Genomic DNA, 16,255 nt, shown 5'->3' with positions numbered 1-16,255 from the left:
TAGTTGGTCCAGAAGAGAAACGTTAGACGGTGCGGGCCGCGCTCTCATCTGCATTTAGATGAGTATTGATTGTTTATTTACGTGCCGGAGACAAGAGACCGATCCGATCCTCTGTCCACTCTCTTCTGCACCAGCCGTTCACTGTTTGGCCATTTTCTTTCTCTTGTGAGCAGTTGTTCTTCCATTGTATATTAGTTTTCATCCTTTTGGATCTAAACAAGGAACAGGAAACTAACAGATACCTCTTTTTCTTTTAAATAATGTGTTAAAGTAAATATTTGATATTTGACGTGTGTGTAATATTACATTATAAATGAATTTTTTTAATGTATTAGTTTTAGACTTTTAAAAAAAAAAACAATACTAATATAAAATCGAATACATAAATTATAATATAAGTCAAAATGATTAAAATTAAAAATAAAAATATAATTAACACTTATAAACATTGATTAAACACACACACACACACACAAATACATAAATTATATATTTATTTTTAATTCAAAATATAAATCAAATATAATTAAGATTTGATATATATGCATCAAATTTTATTTTGAATTAAATATATATATCTTTATTATAGATAAGATAATATATAGATTATAGTATATATAATATATATATACTCTTATATATATATAAACTACAACTAAAAAACAACAACAAACTACAAAATATACTACAACTTAACCAAAATTAAAATGAATGCATGTATAAAATAATACATTTATTTTTAATTCAAAATATAAATTTGAAGCAAAATCGAATCCAAGCCAAACGGTCAAGGTGCAGTAATATGTAAATTTATTCAAAAGAATATAGAAAACAGAAACTACAAATCATAACTTGGAAACAAAACTCTTAATAATAATAATCATCTTAAAATATAGAAAATATAAAAAAAATTATAACACATTTAATAACAACAAACCAATTATTAATTACACCAACCAACTATTAATAAAAAAAACAATAAAAAAAATTGTAACCAAACATAAACAATTATTCAGTTTGAATCAAAAAGATATCTGAATTATCCCAATCAAAAGTATCTATATCAGATAAAATTAAATTGAATAAAAACCTGTACTCAGTATCCGAAATAAAAGTATCAAAGTATCTGAATTGAATAAAAACCTGTAAAAGTTCTAAGTCTGAGTCTATGAGTGTTCGAGTGAAGCCAAAGAAAGAGGAAGTGAAAGCTTGAAAGATAGAGAGAGTCAAGAGAGTCTCAAAAGAATCTGATCTGCAGCGTGCATAAGGCTCGCTTATATACCCTATAATTTCAAAGTAAACAATTGTTCAAAACAGAAGTCGTCATCTAAAGCATAGAAGGACTATAATTACCAACACCTCATGACTTTCAAAAATAAACTAGTCTTTTTCTCGGTTTTTGGACCTCTTCCTCTTTTGAGATCTAAAATATCATACTAACTGATAGTTCTTGGAAAGATTGGCACAAAAGAACAAACAAATATAATTGCAGTTTAACTTCTTCGTATGAAACAGACTCAGCTGACTGACTACGCAGTTAGAAATACTCATGGTACGTAGTTTCTTCCCCACATAAGCAATATGGTGAGTTTACACCGTTATAAACACTCATTAAAATATAGTTAGTGGATAGATACAGAAGTTACATATAAGAATATTCCACAAAGTTGGATAGAAATGAAACTTAAACTTAAAACTAAAACTACAAAATAACCAAATAAAACATTTAAAAAAAACGTAAAATAAACTTATAAATACCTTTAAACACCTTTAAACAAAAAACTGAAAAACATAAACACATTCTGAATAAAAACATAAACCCATTCTAAATAAGTGGATTTTTTCTCTGAACTCGATTCACCAAAATTAAAAGTATAATTAAGTTGGCTTGAGAAAGCCAACTTACTGATCTACTATTTAAACTTATTATTATTATTATTATTCTTTTTCTGAGACTAAAATTTCTGACTCTAACTCCTCCTAGAGCTTTAACTCTACAGACTTCAAACTCAGCCCAGCTCTTCTGACTGATCTCGCCGGGTGTGCTCTATCTTTTCTAACTGATCGGGACTTATGGTTTTCATAAAAATGAAGATTAAAAATCATAAAATCCCATAGACTTTTTATTGACGGAATGTTCAGATTAGCCAAGCTCCAACTGTCAAAATTCAAAACTAAACAAACTAAAACCCATTAGACTCAATCAAGCTTCGCTTCTATGTACTATTTCTAATCCATTAAAACTCATTCAAAACTCATCTATCTAATATTTCTAATCTATCTATCTATCTATCTATCTATCTATCTATCTATCTATCTATCTATCTATCTATCTATCTATCTATCTATCTATCTATCATCTGACTCTATCTATCTATCTATCTATCTATCTATCGATCTATCTATCTATCTATCATCTGACTCTATCTATCTATCTATCTATCTATCTATCTATCTATCTATCTATCTATCTATCTATCTATCTCCAGACTGTTTCTTTCTTTCTAGCTATCTATCTATCCTATCTATCTATCTATCTATCTATCTATCTATCTATCTATCTATCTATCGATTATCTATAGCTATCTCCAGACTGTTTCTTTCTATCTATCTATCTATCTATCTATCTATCTATCTATCTATCTATCTATCTATCTATCTATCTATCTATCTATCTATCCTATCTATCCTAGCAACATGCTAATAATGTTAGAAACATGTTGTCACTCGCTAATCATGCTAAAAAGCATGCTAGTGACATGCTAGTCACTCGCGCTAATCATACTAAAAACATGCTAGCGACATGCTAGTAACTCGCTAATCATGCTAGAAACATGCTAGCGACATGCTTGTAACTCGCTAATCATGCTAGAAACTGCTAGCGACATGCTGGTCCTCGCTAATCATGCTTAAAACATGGCTAGCGACATGCCTAGTAACTCGCTAATCATGCTAAAAACATGCTAGCGACATGCTAGATCACTCGCTAATCATGCTAAAACATGCTAGCGCATGCTAGTCACTCGCTAATCATGCTAGAAACATGCTAGCGAAATGCTATTCACTCGCTAATCATGCTATAAACATGGCTTAGCGACTATGCTATAGTCACTCGCTAATCATGCTAGAAACATGCTAACGACATGCTAGTAACTCGCTAATCATGCTAGCAACATGCTAGTCACTTGCTAATCATGCTAGAAACATGCTAGCGACATGCTAGTCACCGGCCTAATCATGCTAAAAACATGGTAGCGACATGCTAGTCACTTGCTAATCATGCTAAAAACATGCTAGCGACATGCTAGTCATTTGCTAATCATGCTAGAAACATGCTAGCGACATGCTAGTCACTCGCTAATCCTGCCTAAAAACATTGCTAGTGAAATGCTAGTGACATGCTAGTCACATGCTAATCATGCTAGAAACATGCTAGTGACATGCTAGTAACTTGCTAATCATGCTACTGACATGCTAGTCACTTGCTAATCATGCTAGAAACATGCTAGCGACATGCTAGTAAACTTGCTTATCATGCTAGTGACATGCTAGTCACTTGCTAATCATGCTAGAAAAATGCTAACGACATGCTAGTCACTCGCTAATCATGCTAAAAAAATATTAGTGACATGCTAGCCACTTGCTAATCATGCTAAAAACATGCTAGCAACATGCTAGTCATTTGCTAACATGCTAGAGAAACATGCTAGCGACATGCTACTGACTACTGACATTGCTAGTCACTTGCTAATCATGCTAGAAACATGCTAGCGACATGCTAGTCACTCGCTAATCATGCTAAAACATGCTAGTCACTTGCTAATCATGCTAGAAACATGCTAGCGACATGCTAGTAACTCGCTAATCATGCTAGCAACATGCTAGTCACTTGCTAATCATGCTAGAACAACATGCTAGCGACATGCTAGTCACCGGCTAATCATGCTAAAAAACATGGTAGCGACATGCTAGTCACTTGCTAAATCATGCCTTAAACATGCTAGCTCATTGCTAGTCATTTGCTAATCATGCTAGAAACATGCTAGCGACATGCTAGTCACTCGCTAATCATGCTAAAAACCATGCTAGTGAAATGCTAGTGACATGCTAGTCACATGCTAATCATGCTAGAAAAAACATGCTAGTGACATGCTAGGAACTTGCTAATCATGCTACAGACATGCTAGTCACTTGCTATTCATGCTAGAAACATGCTAGCGACATGCTAGTAACTTGCTTATCATGCTAGTGACATGCTAGTCACTTGCTAATCATGCTAGAAAAATGCTAACGACATGCTAGTCACTCGCTAATCATGCTAAAAAACATATTAGTGACATGCTAGTCACTTGCTAATCATGCTAAAAAACATGCTAGCAACATTCTAGTCATTTGCTAATCATGCTAGAAACATGCTAGCGACATGCTACGTGACATGCTAGTCACTTGCTAATCAGCTAGAAACATGCTAGCGACATGCTAGTCACTCGCTAATCATGCTAAAACATGCTAGTCACTTGCTAATCATGCTAGAAACATGCTAGCGACATGCTAGTAACTTGCTAATTATGTTAGCCAAAACATGCTAGTAACTAGCGTATCATGCTAAAAAACATGCTAGTAACGTTGCTAATCATGCTAATGACATGCTAGTCACTTGCTTAATTAAACTTCTTAAACTTTTCAAACTTCAAACTTCAAACTTTTCAAACTTTTTTAAACTTTTTAAACTTTCCAAACTTTTAAAATTTAAACTCAGGCTTTCTCAAGCAAAATTAAAGTTTGACTTGACGAACATTTTTATCTTGTTACATACTAAAATCAAATTAAAGGAATTTAAACAGATTGTTATATTTAAATAATACATATTTAATTATGTATTTATTTATTTATTGTTATTTAATTTTGTGTTAATTTAATGCTTATTAGTTTTAATTTTCTAAAATAAATAAATTAAATGTTCGTACTGATATTTAATAAAGTCTAATAAGTAAAAAAAAATAAAAGTTCTGGTATAAAAAATATGGTATTGCTTTGTTTAGCAGTTAAACTGAGTGAATATATAATGGTGTGGACACTAAAGGGTGCGCACTGTAAAATATGACTAGTTTTATGAGCGGCTTGGGGTTTGTAAAGCTCGGTGGGTCTGTTGGGGGAGATAAGTGCGATTGAATGCATCCTATGAGCCTTATCAGGGTAAATGCTGGTGACATTTGGGAGGCGCTGTGCCTGTGTGTGAACTACAGATGAGCTCAGACTGTGACCGTTATGCTTTATGTGTTTAGGGCGAACGCATTGAGACATTATACAAAGACGAACATTTTCAGCAGTTGCTGTATTTGTGTGGATTTCTTGGTGTTTAGTATTAGCTGTTTTATTCAGTACTTGGCTTGATATTTTAATGACACACATGCACACAAAATGATTGGATTTGTAGCTCCACATGGTACGTCTGGTCTCCAGTTATTAAAGATTCATTATAAAACTGCTCTGAAATCTGATCACTGAAGTCTTTCATATACACACACACCTGTGACTGCACATCAGTTGAATTCTTTATAAATGACCATATATAGTATTACTGCCATATACACTACCTGTTCAAAAGTTTGGGTAAGATTTTTTATTTTTTTTATTAATACTTTAATACAGCAAGAAGGCATTTAATTAATCAAAAGTGACAGTAAAAACATTCATAATGTGAAATAAATGCTGTTATTTTCTATCCATCAAAGAATCCTGAAAAAAACAAAAAAACAAAAACGTATCACAGTTTCCACAAAAATATTTGAGTTGGCTATTTTCAACATCGATAATAATACAAAATTTATCTTGAGCAGCAGATCAGCATATTAGAATGATTTCTGAAGATCATGTGACACTGAAGACTGGAGTAATGATGCTGAAAATTCAGCTTTGATCACAGGAATAAATTACATTTTACAATATAGTCACACAAAAAAAGTATTTTAAATTGTAATAATATTTCACAATATTATTGTTTTTACTTTTCTTCTTCTTCAAAAAAAAAAAAATCAAATAAATGCATCCTTGAAAACATTAAAAAAAACATTGACGACTGAAGTGATTATGCTGAAAATTCAGCTTTTTATGTATTATTCACTTTAATATTATTAGCATTAATAATTAATTTATTAATTTGTTTTTATTTTCAAATAGTTAAAAAAGTTCAGTTATCGAGAACCCTGAAATTTTACTGGTATTGATACCGACTACTGAAATTTTGGTACTTCACAACACTATTGAACCTTTAATCTTTACACCTTTAATCATTTGTTTTTCACTATGAAATATGCACAAACACACACACACACACACACACACACACACACACACACACACACACACACACTTTTATGTAAATAAAATAAACTAAAATTAGAATTAAAATATAATTAAAGCTTGATAACAGATTAAATGTAATTATATATATATATATATATATATATATATATATATATATATATATATATATATATATATATATATATAATATATATATATATATATATTTTTTTTTTTTTTTTTATTTTTATTTTTATTTATATGGAATTTTTAATGATAACATTTGTTGGAACTCTGACTGTAAATTATAATAATCTCACATTATTATTGTTTTTAATGTATTTTTTTTTAATCAAATAAATGCAGCTAATGCACGGTATTTTCTTATTTCTGAATTATTTAGAAATAAAAATTATTTAGAAATCATTTATTTGCAGATAAACTCTAAATGTGAAATATAATTTGATATGTGTCTGGTCAGTGAGAGGTGTGTTGTTACTTTACTGAGTGACCAGACCAACAGTTTTCACCTGACGCATGATAAAATGGACAGAAGTATCCTCTTGGATCATTGAGATCAGCGCAGGGTCGCAGGAAAGCTTGTGAAGGGTCAGATGGTGCGTTTCTGAAGTAGGTAGAGTCTTCTGTTCATCGTGTCACAGGGATTCTCATTTTCTCCTGTAGATTTAGAGAGATGCTCTCTCCTTCTTCCATACACTCAACTAGTCCGATTCCTGCACGTCAGGCCCAGAACTGAAGTGTTGCATAGAACTGATACACTCGTTGACTTCATTTGTGTTCTGCTTTATCTCGCGTTGTGCTGGAGGCTGTCTTGAACAGATTTCTTCCTCCGTAGAGGTTGTAAGCTTTCGGAGACTCTGGTGACATTTTGGAAAACCATGGTATTTGCGAAAGGGTAAATATCGCCCTTAGTGTTTGCCCTATTTAGATTGGCAGCTTCTCTGTATTGTTTCTTTCCCTTCTTTCCTGGTGAAAAAAAAGAGGGAAAACTTGATCCTGCCTCTGGGCATTGTTTCTTGCTTCTGACTAGAAATAAACAGCCTTTTTTATAGCCATCAATTGCTCCTGCAAGGGAATAGTTATTGACTTATCTTCATAAACCTCTCAAAATGAGAGAGAGAAGTTTGTGAAGATCGGTCAAAGCTAATTGGTCTTTAGGTCTTAGATGGGTAGAGACCGTCTGATTGGACAATAAAAAGTCAAATTAGATTGTTTGCACTGAGCAATATTAAAGGGGTCATGTGATGTTGCTAAAAAGAACATTATTTTGTGTATTTGGTGTAATGCAATGTGTTTATGCAGTTTAAGGTTAAAAAACACATTATTTTTCATATACTGTACATTATTGTTTCTCCTCTATGCCCCTCCTTTCTGAAATGTGTCGATTTTTACAAAGCTCATCATTCTGAAAAAGCAAGGTGTGCTCTGATTGGCCAGGTATCCAATGTGTTGTGATTGGCCAAATGCCTCAAGCATGTGACGGAAATGTTGTGCCCCTTAACACACTGTGAAGCCGTCTCCCAGACCAGCAGCACGAGACTCAGTTGCGTTGCGTAATGCGCTGCGTAAACATAAAACCATGTCTGCATTTGTGATTGGAGAAACAACAAACAACAAGCCTACTCTACTGCTCAAAACTTGCTTTTGAATCATCATTGGCAAATTATTTAAATATTTAAAAAAAAACATAACGTTACTTACAGGCTGTGAGATAGAAGCCCAGACTGTCCTTGCAAAGTTTATTGAAACAGCGGTTGTGCCACAGAGACATTGCAGGCTACTGGTTCAGGAAACAGTCCTCATCCTCCATAAAATGCGCTGCACACATCTGAATATTTGGGTTGAACTGTTCTGGAACAGTGTTGAAATACAACTTAACCACTGATTTCTAGTTGTGTCCTCTTTTAGAAGACCAAACAAAGTAGCTTCACTTTTACTAAGAAACACACAGCATCTTCACAACATGGCAGCAGCGGCAACAGAGAGAATAAAAGGTACGCCTTCTTTCTTTGCCTGAACATCTGGGCGGCGTTATACAAATCTTCCCACATAGTGACGTAGAGATGTGGGGGCGTGTTAAAACGAGCCGTTTCAGGAGGGTGTGGTTGACTCTTAACTTTAATAAAGAATATCTCTTTAGATTTGAGACTTTAGTCTTTGCAACTTTACAGATCTTCTTTATGCACCAAGAGCTTGTAACACTCCAAAGAGAAAGGAAAAATTTAAATTGCATCATATGACCCCTTTAAAAAGTGAAACTGACCCTATACTTTTGAATGGTAATGTAGATATATTTATAAGTTATTATTGTTTACGCTGTCATGTAAACAAGAGTTTATTTGATTCAGTAAACTCGATAATCAATAAAAGAACTGGTTCATAAGATTCATTTGTTTGTGGGCCCGACCAGATCGAAAGATATGTTGTCAATTTATTAAAAGCATGTTTTTAGAATCAAATGAATGATTCTTGCAATTATTTCTCATTAGAATGTCAAACTCTTAGGGGTCTTATAGGTGTGATTTGTTTCGAGAATTTACATAATTTGATAAAATACTTAGCAAACATGCATAAAGTTGTATGTGTGGTTTACTCATGTGTCTGCAACATGTAAACACTTTAATGGTTTAATGGCATGAACACATGATCTTTGAATATTATTACACTAGTAATGATCTTTGAGCTCGACCAGTGCAGTGAAATGCATTTTGTAGATCATGTGCAACCAAATTCATTACAGCTCAATTGAAATGCTAAGAATTTGTGTGATTCGTTTCAGGCCCCATGTATCGACTGGAGAAGCAAACCGAACCGAATGTGGCGGTGGATTTGGACAGTACGCTGGAGAGCCAGGGAACCATGGAGTTCTGCTTGGTCCGAGAAAACAGTGGGTTTTGAAGACACTTCTGATGCTCCTGCTATTACAGCACATGATCTTTCAACGTTTCAACATTCATTGAAGAGTTTTTCCTTGTATTTAGATTGAATTAAATTGATGCACTTTACTGAGCATCATTAACAGCACCATTAAATGTAAAGTGCACAGATGCACACGTAAGGCACACATCTGCTTCTTCATCCCGTCCCGTCTTCATCCGCAGGTTCTCGAGGCGAGGAGAGCTCAGAGGAGGACCCACCTATAGACATCACTACGGTACAGGACATGTTGAGCAGCCACCACTACAAGTCCTTCAAGATCAGCATGATCCACAAGCTCCGCTTCACCACAGACGTGCAGCTAGGTACTGTTTCTAATTCACTATATTTTACATTGATGAAATATCTGGCTCTACTTCTGCCAAAACACAGACCAGCATCCAGATCTTCAGATTCAGAGGGACAAAACAGAGTACTTTAATGTAGTGTTAGTAGTATGAAATGGTATAATATAGCATATATGTGACCCTGGACCACAAAACCAGCTTTCCATTGATGTAAGGTTTGTTATGACAGGACAATATTTGGCCGAGATACAATTATTTGAAAATCTGGAATCTAAGGGTGCAAAAAAATCAAAATACTGAGAAAATCGCCTTTAAAGTTGTCCAAATGAAGTTCTTAGCAATGCATATTACTAATCAAAAATTAGGTTTGATATATTTATGGTAGGAAATTTATCAAATATCTTCATGGAACATGATCTTTACTTAATATCTTTTTTGGCATAAAAGAAAAATCAATAATTTTGACCCATACAATGTTTGGCTATTGCTACAAATATACCCCAGAGACTTAAGACTGCTTTTGTGCTCCAGGGTCACATTAAATAATAATTAAATAATAATAAAACAGTAAATATTATTTTATTATTATATAGTATTAACAAAATATTATAGTTTAGTATTACATATGAATTAATATATAACATATGGAAGATTGCATCTATTTTTATGTATCATTTATATTAGTTTATGAAATGTATAATAACTAATATATATTTGTTAAATAAATTATATATTATATAAATAAATATTTACTCATTTTAATATGCGAATAAAGCAACTAAGATTTTAACATTGCATGCTAAAATTTTCCTCTTAATCGTAAATTAATGTAGTGTAATATTTATATATTATTATTATTATTATTATTATATTATAGTGTAATATTAATACTATATAATTTTGTATATATAAATTGCTATGCTATAATTGTTATATAGATGGACGATTGTATTTATTTATTATTTTTATTTATATAATATATTAATATATACATATGTGTGTGTATTGTAGTTATATTATACTACTATAATATAGAAAATTATATTAGTATTTCTATATTTTCCATAAATAATATAACTAAGATTTTGTATATATATATATATATATATATATGTATAAAGAGAAAGAGAGACTTGAGAAATTATCTCCAGTTCTTCTTTGCTTCTCCTGACTTCTCAGTTTCTTCACCTCTCGAAGCGCGTGACTCAACTCATGAACAAAAGTTTGGCAGATGGTCTTCAGATCAAACACAGTCCTATTTTGTGAAAACACACACAAAAAAATTCCAGCACACTTGTCAGTTGCTCCAGTCACAGCTCCATCCCAATTACAGCAGCGCTCCAGGCGCAGGAAGCCTGTGTGAGCCAGGGAATCTCTTGAGGAGTGTGATTGACAGGCTGGAATTTTTTTCTGACACACTGATGTTTGCATGCTATTTTTTTAAGTCATGTGAACGATTGACAGCTGTCACATCCATTATGGATAGACTGTGTGTGTGTGTGTGTGTGTGTGTGTGTGTGTGTGTGTGCTTCTGAGATAGACCTGTAATAATATTCCAGACCTCTCTCTCTCGCAGTGTTTCCTACACAATCAGTGTCAGTCTGGGTTGGTTCTCCTTTCATATTTAAATAACAGGGAAATACATCCACCCACCTATTCATCTTTAAAACCTGGGCGTCGTTTTAATGTAAACTCTTGAAATTTGAAATTTATCAATAAGTGATTTTTAAGATAAGACCACCTCACTTTTTCAGGAATTTCTGGTGAAAAGGTTGAGATTGATCCGGTCACCAATCAGAAGACAAGCACAAAGTTCTGGATCCGACAGAAGCCAATCTCCATCGACTCGGATCTGCTGTGTGCCTGTGACCTGGTGGAGGAGAAGAGTCCAAGTCAGTCTTCAGTTTTGTGAAATATGCATGAAATCTTTATTTATATACGCTACCATTTAAAAGTTATGAGGTCAATATGTACTCATTTATTTGATCAAAAATACACTTAAAACACTGATATTGTGAAATATTGTTACAAACTCTTTTTTAATATATCTTAAAATTTTATTTATTCCTGTGGTGACAAAGCTGAATTTTCAGCAGCCATTAGACCAGTCTTCAGTCACGGTGCTATTGTAGTTTTTATTTAAATTTAGAATTTTCATTTTAATTTTGGTTAAATTGTAGTATATTTTGTTGTGTGTTGTTGTTTTTAGTTGTAGTTTATATATATATATATATATATATATATATATATATATATATATATTATATATATATATATATATATATATATATATATATATATATATATATATAAATAAATATAAATAAATTTTTCAGTTTTAGTTTTATTTTAGTTTAACCAAGTTAAATGAGAAATGTTGCCCTGTCAAGTAGTTGAAATAAAAAGTTTATGTATACGAATAAATAGGCCTATACGAGAAATGAAATATATTTTTTAAATATATATATATTGTATGTAAAAGATTTTATTTTATTCCAGTTAACATTTATTTTAAATAACTTTTTTTTGTATTAGTAAACTATAATAACCCTACTTCAGTGTCACATGATCCTTCAGAAATCATCAAAATATTCATACATACAACATAATAAACACTACACATAATCATGGCCCAATTCTACAGTTGTGCTGCTGCATAGTTTTATGGAAACAGTGATACTTTTTCAGGATTCACTGATGAACATTTTGTAACATTATAAATATCACTTTAATAATAAAATATTAAAAGTGACTGAATAAAAATATTAATTTCTAAAATTAAATAAATAAATAAATATAAATATATATATATATATATATGTATATGTGTGTGTATATATATATGTGTGTGTGTGTGTGTATACATACATACATACATACATATATTAATTATTGTTTATTTTATACTTTCAGTAAAGTAATAGGCACTGCCTCTCTTGCCTCCTCAGAGAAAACGTCTCGGGTTTATGTAGAAACTCTTTTGATGTCCCTCATCACTGGTGACTGACAGATACAGTGTAGCACTGCAAACTCACAAAGGGATTTATATTGCATTACACTTACAGGGAACTCCGTTACTGAAAAACAAAATCTATTTGCGCAGCCTTTCTGTAAGGTTTGTATTGGTAAGTGATGCAGACATCTCTTCTTAGCGGATATGACAGGGACACGAGCGCAGCTCTCCAGACGTGTGCTGCTAACAGTGATTGATGAAGTGCAGACAGATTGCTGAAGTCTGCTCACAGACGCTGCGGCGCACACCGATGCTCCGGCTACGCCTGGAAATGCTCCAGTCTCACAGTCAGGATGTGCCGTTTACTTTTGGAGCAGGACCATTTATTTCTATGTGTCCTGTGTGTTCAAATTCAAAGATGCAAAAGGCAATATTTGAGATTAATTATGTTTAAAGTCGTATTTTATCATCAAAGTGTATCACAGTTTCCACAAAAAATATGAAACAGCACAACTGTTTTCAACATTGATAATAATCAGAAATGTTTCTTGAGCATCAAATCATCATATTAGAATGATTTCTGAAGATCATGTGACACTGAAGACTGGAGTAATGATGCTGAAAATTCAGCTTTGATCACAGGGATAAATTACATTTTACAATATATTCACATTGAAAACAGTTATTTTAAAAATATTTCACAATATTATTGTTTTTTTTCTATTACTGCTCTTTTTTAAATCAAAACATTAAAAGAATATCAAAGCATTAAAAAATCTTACTGACCCCAAACTTTTGACCAGTGTGTATATATTTCCTTAAATATGATATTAATCACATTAATTTTGTCAGCCCTGGTTTATTATATTGTTAGGGGTGTTCTAGGCTTTCTTGTTGCCATCATAAGATGTGATTGATCTTTCTTTCTGAAATGATCAATTTATCATTATTTAACTAAATTATGTAACTTTATCCTCAAGATAAAAATGTTTTCATGCATTTAAAATCCACATGGCATCTGCTATTCAGAGTAAATTTGCAAGAAACTTTTTTGATTATACTGTATTTTTCTTGCTGAGCTGTAATGACTGATTCTAACATAATAGAAAATTTCCAAAAATATTTTGGCAAAACTAAGATTAATAAAAATGATTGCAGTTGTAGACTTTCATGTAAAAAAAAAATAAAAAAAATAATGATAATAAAAAAAATATATATATATATATATATATATATATATATATATATATATATATATATATATTATATATATAATAAGAAAAAAAAAACATATAATACATAATAATAATCATAGATGTCCCAAATAATAAAAGAAAACAAATAATACATAAAAATATTCATAGATGTCCCAAATGTAAATAATAATAAAAAATTTAACAAATACTGTTAGCTCACATGCACATGTATATTGAATCATCTGGTCATTTTTTTGCTGAATGTAAAAAGATCTTTATGGTTTCTTTTTAGGTCATGCAATTTTTAAGCTCACATATCTAAGCAACCACGATTACAAAGCCCTGTACTTTGAGTGTGATGCTGCTACAGTCAATGAGATTGTGCTCAAGGTAGGTTTCTATTTTTTGTGTTGTTTTAACTGCATTTTTTGTGTATAAATTTGATCATATTCACAGGAAGTATGTCGTTTCCTATTCCTCTCCCAGGTGAACTACATCCTGGAATCCCGTGCCAGCACGTCAAGGGCAGAGTACTTCGCCCAGAAACAACGCAAACTGAACCGTCGCACGAGCTTCAGTTTCCAGAAGGACAAAAAGTCGGGCCAGTAGGGCTGGTGGCCAAACCGATCAGCAGACTCTGAACCAAACGTCCTGCGTGAACGGAGGCATAGAGATAGACAGGAAAATATACAGAATAGAAGGATAGCGAGAAGTTTCGACGAAAATATGGAGGAAATGTGAGACAGATGTCTCATCCGGATGGAGAAATCAGCCTCTCAGTGTCGGCCTTTCCTGGACTGACGGTCCTTAATCATATCAGAGCACTAATGCTCTCTGCTGTCACTCGAATGTACTAGCAAAACCAACCAACAATCGAATTAAACAATTGTATTAACATTTGAAGCCACAGCCGTCGCCCAGACAAGACAAAACCATCGGCTGGACTCTGTATGCCAAGGACCGAGAACTTGCTGCTGTTTGCGTCAGAGACTTACTTCCACTGCCTCCAAACGAACTATACATAAACCCTTACCAAACGAACGCAGTCGGACACTTACAAGCCAGAAAGAGCAAGCGAACCGTATTAGCTGTTCCCGTATGTATCAAAAACGTTAACTTAAACCGCATCGGACACTGACACGTAAAGGGATCGCAATTATTATTATTTTTTTTTTACGAAAATGTAAATAGCAAACGCATTCAGGGTCTGATGACAAACCCTCTTTGGCCATAGTACTTCAGTGCCTGCTACAGATCAATGGGACGAATGCGTTCTTCGAGATTTTAAGCGTCCGCTGGTTAAGTCGGGAAACTCTTTTTACCACCAGAGGAGGATAACAGGTTAAGAAACGACTGGTTTTTAATGATCAAATATTAAATTAATAACTACTTTTTACTGTGATGTGTTTTTTGCACCTATGCGGATTGCATATATATATATATATATATATACGAACCAATCGTTATGTCTCATATATATATATATATATATATATACGAACCAATCGCCGTCTGTCTCTTTTCGACGGATGTTTTGGTTTATTCTGACTGTCCTCTTGGGCTGCAATGGGAATGTATGACCGTCTCTGCCACATTTCTCTATAAATGTTAAAGATAATTATTATACTAGGTTCATTTCATCCGCGTCTGCCGTCTCGACCTGAAACTCTCGCTCTATAACTCCACTTCAAACGCTGCTGTTTTTAAACTGGATTCAGGGTGTTCATTCTTTCCAAAACTGTTCAGACTCAGGTTTCCGACTGCCATGTTGTCTTGACTGATCTTTTTTTTTTTTTTTTTTTTTACGTCTGTCAAAGCCGGAGAGCGATGACTGGTACTCAGTTCAGCGCTGACGGATGGACAAAGAGAGCATGTGTTTTCCTGTGACAGGGATAACAGATGAATAGACATTTCAAAATAAACTTTATTTATAATATTCTGATGAGCTGGGGGAGGTGGGGGGGTGGTTATCATGCGGCCTATGAAATCAATATTTGCTACAGTACATGTATACTGTATATAAGTAGATTTTCTAATTAAAGACTGAACTGAAAAGATATGTTTTGTCCTGGTGTCATTTTGTTGGGTTTTCATGTTTCCGCTGTTGCATAAGGTAGGAAGCGTAATTGTGTTTAATTTTAAGATTGCTTCTTTTGGACAAATTCTAATGCAGCATTGCACGCATCTTTCACAGATAAGGCAATCCCAGAATGCATTGTGACGTGATGCTCATTCAAGCTGGCAGATGAGTAATCAGTTATTTCATTCAGTACATGTAAATTAATGATTGTAGATAGCTCTGTTTCATTTATAATTTAGTACTGTATCTCTAACTCTATTGGAATCAGCTGAGTTTCACATGTGTTTTGCTCACTTTTTGAGTGTATGTAGAGCGCTATAAACCAAATGCATAGGGTTTTTTTTTTGTTTTGTTTTTTTTTGTTTTTTTTTTATCACAGCTAGGTTAGTGTCTTAAAGGGTTGCTGCCTCTTTAGACAGAAAGGCAGGTAACTAGGTTTTACATGAAATCTACTGTTAAAAGTATGGAAGTAAGA

The 16,255-nt window shown here is 33.0% G+C and overlaps 1 protein-coding gene across 1 annotated transcript in view; it reads left to right on the top strand.

Annotated features, from left to right (window-relative positions):
* The window catches only part of LOC109066134 (target of rapamycin complex 2 subunit MAPKAP1-like), a 38,606-nt gene extending 23,469 nt beyond the window's left edge, over positions 1 to 15,137 (top strand). The window contains exons 8-12 of the mRNA XM_042757250.1: positions 9,107 to 9,214; positions 9,429 to 9,569; positions 11,306 to 11,443; positions 13,993 to 14,090; positions 14,187 to 15,137. Coding sequence (XP_042613184.1) covers positions 9,107 to 9,214; positions 9,429 to 9,569; positions 11,306 to 11,443; positions 13,993 to 14,090; positions 14,187 to 14,309 — 608 coding nt within the window. The 3' untranslated portion in view covers positions 14,310 to 15,137. The remainder of the gene's footprint in view (positions 1 to 9,106; positions 9,215 to 9,428; positions 9,570 to 11,305; positions 11,444 to 13,992; positions 14,091 to 14,186) is intronic.
* The last annotated feature ends 1,118 nt before the right edge of the window (positions 15,138 to 16,255 follow it).

This window comes from Cyprinus carpio, chromosome A5, assembly GCF_018340385.1.
Source record: "Cyprinus carpio isolate SPL01 chromosome A5, ASM1834038v1, whole genome shotgun sequence".
NCBI lineage: Eukaryota > Metazoa > Chordata > Actinopteri > Cypriniformes > Cyprinidae > Cyprinus > Cyprinus carpio.
The sequence above is the reverse complement of the archived record's forward strand: the minus strand, read 5'-3'. Positions and strand labels throughout refer to the sequence as shown.